The 9,646-nt window shown below is 47.4% G+C and overlaps 1 protein-coding gene across 2 annotated transcripts; it reads right to left on the reverse strand.

Moving 5' to 3' along the window:
• Positions 1-223: 223 nt before the first annotated feature.
• LOC125014687 (circadian-associated transcriptional repressor) lies at positions 224-8,470 on the reverse strand. Of its 2 annotated transcripts, none has more exons than XM_047595963.1 (6): positions 8,314-8,470; positions 5,710-6,193; positions 5,322-5,397; positions 4,568-4,646; positions 2,874-3,000; positions 224-1,877 (listed from the first exon to the last, which is right to left on the reverse strand). In XM_047595963.1, exons 2-6 carry the CDS (start codon positions 6,151-6,153, stop codon positions 1,485-1,487), a joined length of 1,119 nt encoding a protein of 372 aa, XP_047451919.1. In that variant the 5' UTR covers positions 6,154-6,193; positions 8,314-8,470; the 3' UTR covers positions 224-1,484. The 2 variants fall into 2 exon arrangements, with proteins under 2 accessions (XP_047451919.1, XP_047451920.1); XM_047595964.1 differs by having other exon boundaries at positions 6,284-8,457.
• Positions 8,471-9,646: the final 1,176 nt, after the last annotated feature.

A 9,646-nucleotide genomic window follows, 5' to 3' on the forward strand; every position in this document is an offset into this window, starting at 1 on the left:
GTTCTTTGATGCATAATTGGGCTTTTTAAGATCCGCTGCGAGACTTTAAATTGACTCCTTCAAAGCGAACGAAACAAAGTTCATACACTCTACAACTTCGTGCCAGTCAACAGTGTTTCTAATATTAGGGCCTCTTTTCGGGGAGGCGTTTAATGGCGGGCGTACCGAGAGAAGTTAAGGTTTGAGCATTCAAAAAAAACACAATACACAATCTGCAGCCGTCTTGCATCAAACAAATATAACCACATTTATTTCGAAAGTATAAAATTTCACACTATAAAGGCCACTTTTCAGGGTAAGTTGACAACCTTTCTGTAGGATTTACACAGACAAAATACCTTGTCCCTCTCTGCTGGTCTAGCATACTGTCCAGTTCTGTGGCAAAATAAAATAGTAATTGTTCTACTCCACCACAGAAAGTAGTTGGCAAGATCTGAATAATTTAATCAATACAGGAAAATGGCAGGAGAGTGAGAATTCCTGATTTGTACATCCCACGGAGGAGCAGGTACTCTAAACGGTTCTCTCTCTGTATGAAACCGGCTTACAGGCACAGCTTGACGTTACAGGCACTGTTTGCCTTCTACTGGGAGACTCAGAAAAGAAATCTGCGGTTGACATTCTTTACAATGGCACCAGTCAGGCCACGAGAGCGTCCCCCATGGAGAGAGCATCCTCTGTTTGTACAAGCAGGGCGACTTGCACTGCGGACCTCGCTGTAAGAGGCCGTTTGGCTCAGTGCGGATCTGGTGAGGTGTCCAGAGCTTTTGAGCATAGTGTTCACATTCCTACTCACTAACCGTGACTTGGTGCTCACTGAGGTAGAACAGTTGTACCAAAAAGACTTATTTATAAAGAATACAAATGAGTAACAGTCACATCGATAAACTTAAAGAGTGGAGTCATCGGGTGGGGCGGGGGCGGGGCGGATCGTGGGGGTAGTCGACGTCACATTTCACCCACATTTTCAGCACAATATGTAGACCACTGACATGTCTGGATATCTGGATATACCTCCTTCCAGCACAAGCTTCTCCTGCAGTTCTTTCCCTTTCAGGCATAATGGCAGTTTCACAGATGCTCAAGCTGCACCGTTACATCTACAAGCCAGTGGGAACCATTCAGGGGTGAAAATACTTGCTCCGGTCGTCTTGGCATGTAAAATCTATCCTTCCAACTCTCACACGCGCTACTCAAGAGTGCAAACAAAAAAAAGAAAAAAAAAAAAGAAAGAAAGTCAACAAAAGGGAACTAAAGCAGACACTTGTCATGTCAGAGAGGGCACATTGCCATACAGAGAGTACAACATGTTCTTCGACACCTCCTCCCACGTCGCAGAGGAATCTGTGACATCCCTTTTGAAGGCTCCCGTCTCCCCTGAAGGCTGGAATGAGCTGAGCGAGCTGACTGGCTCCCGGCAGGGTGGGCAAGGCGAGGCCGGGCTGCGCGCCGCTTACAGCGGGACGCCCGGCCCTCTGCGTGGACTAGGACCAGCTGCTGTCCATCAAGCCTCCCGTCCCCTTGCGCGTGATGATGCTGTCCGTTGATTTGAGGAGCCTCTCTAGACAGGGCGCGTTGATTTTGCCCGGCGGCGGGCCCCTGGGCACCGAGTTCGTCTTAGTGTGGCTGTCCGTGCTGGAGGACACAGCGCTGTCCTGCGTTAGGTCTCTGTCTCTGGGGGATAGCAGGTGCCTGGGACCAGCCTGGGCCTGCTCTGCTGTGGGGGAGCAGATGGGAGATGTGTGGAGCCACTTCAGGTTATTGGCGGAGTAGGCTCCGGGAGGAGTGAGGTCTGTGACTCTCAGGGCTTTGGCGCCGGCCGGAGGATCACTGACGGTGACGGGGCTCGCTGCTGCGGTGGGGGCCGCCGGAGAAAGCTGCCGGGAGAGACAGAAACATGATTTAATCATAGCCGCTCTTACTGTTTACTGTCGAGCGACGACACATTCCCAATGCTATAGCTGCGTTTTGCCTAGAATACCTATTTCTATCTGTTAATGTGAAGACATTATGATGGAAATGGTACATTAAACTGCACCAATAAGCCCCTACAAATATAATGAAAAGTAATGGCGTAAACATTCTTGGGTCACTTGGAGGCAATGCCACAAGCTGAAAACATCTATATATTACCACCCTAAAAATAGCTGTGTTACCTGCTTACAAAGTACGTAGTATGAATTTCAAAATTGAACTCTGGGCATGTTTTGTCCAATTTAGTTTTCAGTTCAGTTTTGTTTTTCATCCGCTCTTGCGGGTTCTTTGGTTTCCAAATGCTAACGGTCTGTTTAGAGGCTAGTTGCTAAATTCGTCTGCCATTTGTTGCCATTTTTTGCAGAAAACAGATACGTGCCGTGTCTGAAAAAGAAAATAGGCCTAAAAAAAACAACAACAAAAAAAACAAAAACAAAAAACAACCAAAACAGTTAGCTGAAAGAAGCTAAAACGCTCTGAGCGGCAGGATTAAGAGCACGTCCAGTTACAACGTGAAAAAAACAACAACAGCAACGTGTAAACAGTACAGGACATAGAGCTCCTGTTCACAGGAAGGTGTGTCGGGATTAAGTCCTCACTAATAAAAAGCAAAGGAATGTTCCAGAGCTTTCTGACCTTTCTTATCCCCTTAGGGACACTCCTCCAAAATTACCTTTTCTCCTCTGTCATTGTTCTTAGCGAACCTGAGACTGCAGTAATGCCTCTGTAAAAATAGCTTTTAATCCTCCTTTCCCTGTCCTAGACATGTGATTAAATAATAACAGATATTTCAGTCCCTCTTTCACTGCGTCGTCACCATATGTTCTTGGCAGCAGGCTTACAGTGACAGTGTTGCCACACACACACACACACACACACCCTCACACACACACCCATACCTTCGGTTTCTTTGTGGGCACAGGTTCTTCTGTCTGGGCGACGGCGAGTTGATCTTGGAGTTTTACATTAGGAAACCAGCTCTTCAGCATTTCCTCCATTTTAAGAATGATATTAATATATTTCTCCCTAGAAAAAACAAGAAGGGGAAAGAGAAAGAAGGAAATGTTTACTCAAGCTATCAAGCATGAACGTGAGTAATCTACCGAAAAATCTTGCCAACCTCTGCTCTGAAATATTATCTCAACATCAAGCTCACACAGGAAATATGCAATCTTGAACAAGCGAGCGAAACGCGTACGCTCGTCAGCAAAGCCTGCGCTCCATGTGTGGGGGGAAAATTGTCTTAAGTACATTTCTCACATGTTTTGTTGCTCACACGTGGCTCGATGTGTAATGGTCCCGCTCGCCTCTAAATATAAAACGGCGAAGCCACAGCGGCCTCCGACAGCGCCATTGTGGAAATAAAAACCAGTCCACGCAGGTTCCGTTGGAGGTGGTCACAGCCAGAGTCCCATTAACTCCCACACGTCAAAACCAGATGGTGAGTGGGGATTAGCCTGTGTCATATGATCGAGGCCTTCCTGCTATATTCCATTCGGAGCATGTTAAATTCATGTGAAAGATTATCCGCAACAGTGACTGCTAAAAAAGTCACTTTGATCCTATCTACTATTGTGTTGCTGCAGGGACTGCCAGCTGGCAGCGCAGAGCAGGCACGGGGAGCGACCGAGGGTGGGGGGGTAAGTCCACCTTCGAGCCTCCACCCCGGCCCCGGCTGTCCTTGTCTGCAGGGAGGCTGCCACGCCCATTCTTTGTCTCCCACATGAAGGCAGCAGCTGGTGTGTGAGGGCTTCAATTAGTCTGTGCCAGACCGAGTAGCACTTTGCACTTTCGTATCCGTACACCTTGACTGGCCTCGCAAGACGGAGCTTGCGCCTCATTTCGGAGCCGGATCGCGTCACTTTGCCAGGATCCTGAGACGCTATTGTTTTCCGAGAAATTTCACTCTAAAACGATGATGTTTACTAATTTGTGGGAACTTTTAACATTCATCTATTATCGCGTTTGAATTCATGCTCATCTTTAACTAAACGATCGCCATAAAAATATGACTTATTCGATTTACACGTGTGATACATATATATATTTTTTTTACCGAATTTGCAAGCCTTACCGAGAACGGCGCCGATTACCTGCTTCATGCCTGTAAAATATTTTAAAGGGATCGTGTAACAGGAGCCGAGGCTTTCTCCTTTAAAGGGGTGATATCATAATCCATTACACTGTCTGGCCAGTGAAGAGCTAATCAAGCAGACTCAAGTGTGCTGCTCAAACAGTGGAGCTTGATACATTTTTAACAAGATGCCCAGCTACAGTGAGAGCCAGCCATCTCTGCAGTAAATGTATCCTGAATGTGTGGGGGTAGCGAGCGGCCTGCTGTGAGCCATGTGTCAGGAACATAATGTAGACCACTCCGACCCACAGATACAGAACACCTCTTCTAGCCACGCGTTGGAGGACGTATATTAATTACGGTTGAGGTTTAAAAGCTCAGTTGAAGAGAGCACTTAGGCAGCACATGCATACTAGGCTGGCTCGAGCACACGTATGCCCCCGCTATTATTCACAACAGCATCCATAGGATTGGGAAATATCACTGGAACATTATGTGGGTCACGCCGGGGACACTCACCCCATGCAGGGGTTTTGCAGGACACCCATAATCCTCTGAATCCTGTCCATGGCCACACTCTCCTGGAAACTGCTGAGTCCTGGAAAAGAAGAAAGTTGTAGCATGAGCCACACGAACTGTGCTGACAGCAGGCCTGAGTCTGTGTAGCAGATGGGTTGTGTGAAATGTGTGTGCGTGAGGGAACAGACTCCCTGTTTCTGTGGCCAGGAAGTGTTGGGTCACACAAGGTTTGGGTTTGACCAAGATCACAAACTAAGCAGTTTCGGAGCTTGTCTGGACATGGCGCTATCTTCCAAAACGGCCCTCATAATGCTTATCTGACAACTCAATAACAACAGCTGCTTTACTGGAGACCGTGGGACACTATGTTCCCACTCACCTCTGCCAAGCAGAGCTCGCGAGCAAGTCTAAAGTGAGACATTTCTTCCTCACAGAAGGGAAAAAAAACAAACATTTAAATTGTTTTTATGTTCCCTTTTTAAAACGGTGACCCTTTACCCAGAGTGAACTCCCTAATTAAGTCTTACACACACACACTTAACATTTGCGGTTACTTAATAGCCTTGAAACAATACACGTCTCAGGCATCTCACTTTCAAAATCTCAGGGACACATATTGAACAAAGACTGGCACGCTGTCTGTTCCCTCTATTGTTTTTTCCCCGAGACTGAAGAAAGATAGCAGTCAAGAGAGACACAGATAGATGTAGACTCATGTGCTGGGGTTCAAAACACAAACAGAAGACTGACTTACTTTCTTTGTATCTCCCTGAACGAAGGCCATTCAAGATTGCTGACAGTGGATGAATGTAGCATTGTAGCTCCAAGCACTGAAAATGATAACAGATTGATTTGTCGGTAACGCATGTAAAACAAAAAGAAAGAAAAAAAAGGCTTACATAAAACCAACTTCCACAAACCGCTACTGATAAGTTATGTAATATAATGCTGGTTTGAGACTACGGTTGATTTACGAGTACAGTTCCTCAGAAATAAGGGAGGGTCATTTTTACTGGAAACGTTACGCATCTGGCACTGCGTAAAACCAGCAGGGGAGTCAACTCGTGCGACAGGGCATGCTCTGGTTTTGCTGACAACCTCCTCATGTGGGAAGCAGACGCGAGTCACGGGTTATGGCTCACCTTTCTGCTGAAAATTCGGTCTTTCTCCGACGCGTCGGAGATGAGCTGCCGTTCCTTGCGCTCCTCCTCTGCGGAGCTGTGAGGTCTCTTCAGTGCCTGTTGAGTGTTTTTGCCAGTCATTTTTTCTCCTTGCTGCGTTTTACACAGCCCGGCGGTGGCGCCTCTGCCCCATTTCTCCGCGCAGCCGGGAGATCCCAGGCCGGAGACCTCCCTGACCGCGCTCCAGTTACCGCCGCCCTCCCTCATCTCGCTGCTCCGGCGGCGGGTGCTGCTGCCGCCGCCGCTGCTGCTGTCTGATGGGCCCAGGTGCGGAGGGGCGCCGAGGGATGGAGGGGCCTCCGTCTGGCTGCGCTCTCTGGTACAGTCAGACTCCGGTTCGCTCTCGTTTTCCTCATTGTCGCTAGCCAGCCAGTCAATGGAGTTGTCCGAATCTGTAGCAGACATCCTCAGCTGCAGGCTCTAACTAGCACTGACCATCACTGACCTGACGAGGGAAGGGGAAAAAAAAGGGTCATTGTTACCATGTTGCTTATAACACCAGGAGAAGTCAAAAGGTAGAAGCGACTACAATTACATTCAAATGAGAAACAGAAGCCAGACAGCAAATGTGAGCCCCGTAGCCAAAATGACAAACTGGAGTGTCCGCGAGCAAACACCGCGTCGTGTTCGTCGGGATGAAAGAAGAAAAAACATGTAAAGCGCGGTGCACCTCCAGCCAAGCAGACCTGACCTAAAGACAGAAAGACATCAGAGCACCCGGAGCAGATGGTGGCAGCGAGGCCACAGTTGTTGAGACCACAACGACCTGTTTGTTTTGCAGATGCAACACCTGAGCCAGTAAACACAGGCTAGCCGCCATCAGAAGCGAACCCCCGCGCCATCCCGTGCCGCTCTCGCATGCGTCAGGGCTTTTTGGGTTTTGGTCTCTGCAGATGACTGTAACCCTCCACGTCACGGTGCCACCCGCAGACTCATTTCTGCATTTTGCATTCGAGTCTTCGCCTTCCACCCCGGCTCGCCAGCTGCCACCACCACACTCATTCATAAACATTGTTAGCTTGTTTATTCAGGAGGGGGGGCAGGAGTCTGCCACCATGGCGACCGAAGCACCTCAACAGACTGCGGACCTCCCATCAACGCAACGGACACTTGTGGGCCAAGGAAAGAACAAAAACATTTAACAAAATGGAAGACCGGCACCGCTCCTTCTCGACAGAAGGATGTCTCGTGGACAACAAGCTGCAACCAACTGCTCTTCGCTGAGGCTTAATTGCTTGTGGGATCTTCAACATGTTTCCTCAGTGATTAGTGCTCGGAGGAAGTGAGAACTGCCTTTTCAGAGCATGGATTATTTCGGGCGTTTGTATGGTTAGCGCCTGGCATGTCTCTCTCTTCCTGTGAAATCTGAGGGCAGAAGAGTTAATTGCTCCCTTGTTCTTTGTCTCAGGATGACCACCTTCGGATCTTATTGTTACAGGGGAGGGTGGGTCAGAGATTTGCAGATTCACTGAACGTGAGGCGACAACAAACGTGATAACAGATTGCAGGTCTATAATGTGACATGCCCCCCCCCTGGATGAGACGTCCACTTCTGTGGAAACTTTGCGCGTTTTGAATCCGAATGTTTAAAATTCAATTCCAGGCAAGCAGAACGTATGGATAAAAAAGGTGAGGCACAAAAAGGCTCGTATCTAATTCTGTAGCACAGTCTGTCCTTTATCAAACCTTTGTTATATAACACTACTTTCTATAAGGAGTCAATCTTCTTGGTCACATTTCTGCCATTAAAAAAAAAAAGAGAGAGAGAAGCCAGTCATTTTTTCCTTATCATCTAATAAAGATTGTAGAATATAGCCCACACAGCTTTAAATGACATCAAGTGAGAGCCGTGACTTGTTTTACCACCTATTTCATTCGATTCCCACATAAAGCAACATACACATGCGGCCAAGTATCCGCCTGCCCTGGGCCTTTGAAAGCACCACACGGGCCTCCACTCCTCCTTCTGATAAAGATATAAATCACTGCTGTTAGTGCGACTCTTTTTTTTCCAGGAAAAGTGGGTCGTATAAAATATATAACAGACAACAGCCCACGTCCCTATCTACCTGTGTAGGTGGTTCTCCTCGACGGAGGCGCTCACTCATACTAATGTCTAAATTCAATGACAATAAACACCTCAGAGGTCAAACGTCGTTATCTTCCACGGGAGGGGAGAAGGGGGAAAAAATGTGAATGATCCGATCTATCCGCCTGAACGTAGGCTTCAGATCAGTTGGGCAACAGACACAATAGACTTCCTCATAGTAAATTTGGCAGCATGTACTCTTAGATTATATAAAAGCAGACGTGCACACTGGGTATATACAGAGTATTCCACGCGTAAACTGTGATCAAACACAATCAAACATCCAACACAAATGACTGTTTTCTAGCGAGCGTCACGCCTGTGTCAAATTCCTCTGGATGATGTTTTTTTTTTTTTTTTTTTTTTTTTCAAAAATAGGACCATCTCAGGGTTATCGCCATAAACACGCGCAGAATAGAGTCGGACGTGTGTGAGAGGGGTGGTGTGCCGGTGGCCGAGGCGTGGACGGTGCCTACCTTGCCGGGATCTAGCGGCTGCTCGTACTCTTCCTTTGTTCAGCGGGTAAATCCAGCAGGACCGTCGGGCGGAGAGCAGCTGATGTGCTGGACGTGCGGCGTGTGAGTGGGGAGGCTGCGAAGCCACTGATCGGCCCGTGTTGCTTCTCCCAAGGCAACGTGTCTGAGAGGGCGGGACCAGCGGGCCGCCGCTCCCCGATTGGCTCGCCCGGCCAGAGCCACCGACCAACCGGCTGCTCCGCCCGGTGCTCTCGCGGAGCAATAGGCGAGGCCGGTTTACATATGCAAATGACATGGAAATGACACAAACACGTGGACACGCGGATCGGTTTCATTTCAGCAGCTGGGCGGAAAAGTCAACCCAGGGCTAGCTTCGGTCATTCTGCAGGCATTCTCCCTCATTATATCATCTGGATGATGATGCTCCGACTCGAGGCATGTCGGTAAGCTGAGCCGAGGCATGCTAAAGGCGCAGTCAGCAGTTTCAGGAACAACTGTGTGTAGTCAATGAGATGAGTTTGCTCAAGGACTCTTCAGCAGACTAGACGTAAACGGGGATAAATAGGGGCTGTCAGGCCATTTGGTCAGTCGCATTTTTTTTTTAACATTTAGAAAAACTACTAAGCACAACTAAGCAAAAGTAGAAACAACCACACTAAAGACATACTAGATTAGAAGCAAAAGTCAACATATTCTACTATAAAACAAACAGATTTATTCATGGATGGCCCCTTGCCATGAACCATCTCATTTTCAAGGGTGTTCAACATAGAATAATAATACAACACAACAAAACAACCATGGTGCAAAAGCACACAATCGCATACAGCGTGCATGAGGCTCTCGACCACCAACCCACCTACACATTGTTCCTGCAAACCCACAGTACCCACGCACAATGAATAAGTATAAATACTACAAAGCATATAGTGTAGCACTTGTGATAAATTATCATAATAATAATGTGACTTTTGATGTAACAGCAATGACAATCACGGTGATATTAACAATAAAAGTAGCAAATATTGTGTATGTAGTATGATGAAGAGTTGTCTGTTGGGGTTACTAATTATTAGGTCACTAAATGAAAGAATAGTGATGTCACAGTCCCTCGAGCTGCTTTGGTTTATCCAAAATACAAATCTGAAGCTAAGCCAACCTGGATTGTGGGATTTCTTAAAGACGTTTAACCACTCTTCAGTTCCAAATGACTCATAGGGAGTTTAGGTTTATTATTTGTGGAACATCTGTGGGTGGTGCATACCTAAAGCTCGCATAGCTGGTGACTGCAACAACTAGACATTCACCCACGGTCCGCAAAAGAAAAAAAGAA

This window comes from Mugil cephalus, chromosome 10 (assembly GCF_022458985.1).
Source record: "Mugil cephalus isolate CIBA_MC_2020 chromosome 10, CIBA_Mcephalus_1.1, whole genome shotgun sequence".
Classification (NCBI taxonomy): Eukaryota; Metazoa; Chordata; class Actinopteri; order Mugiliformes; family Mugilidae; genus Mugil; species Mugil cephalus.

Bases quoted from the DNA above. Each gene is read 5' to 3' on its own strand.
- LOC125014687 (XM_047595963.1), bottom strand. From the start codon at position 6,153: ATGTCTGCTACAGATTCGGACAACTCCATTGACTGGCTGGCTAGCGAC. The intron at 5,398-5,709 runs GTGAGCCATAAC...TATCATTTTCAG, and splicing joins ACCGAATTTTCAGCAGAAAG to TGCTTGGAGCTACAATGCTA. The intron at 4,647-5,321 runs GTAAGTCAGTCT...CTTCTTTTCCAG, and splicing joins TTCAGGGAGATACAAAGAAA to GACTCAGCAGTTTCCAGGAG.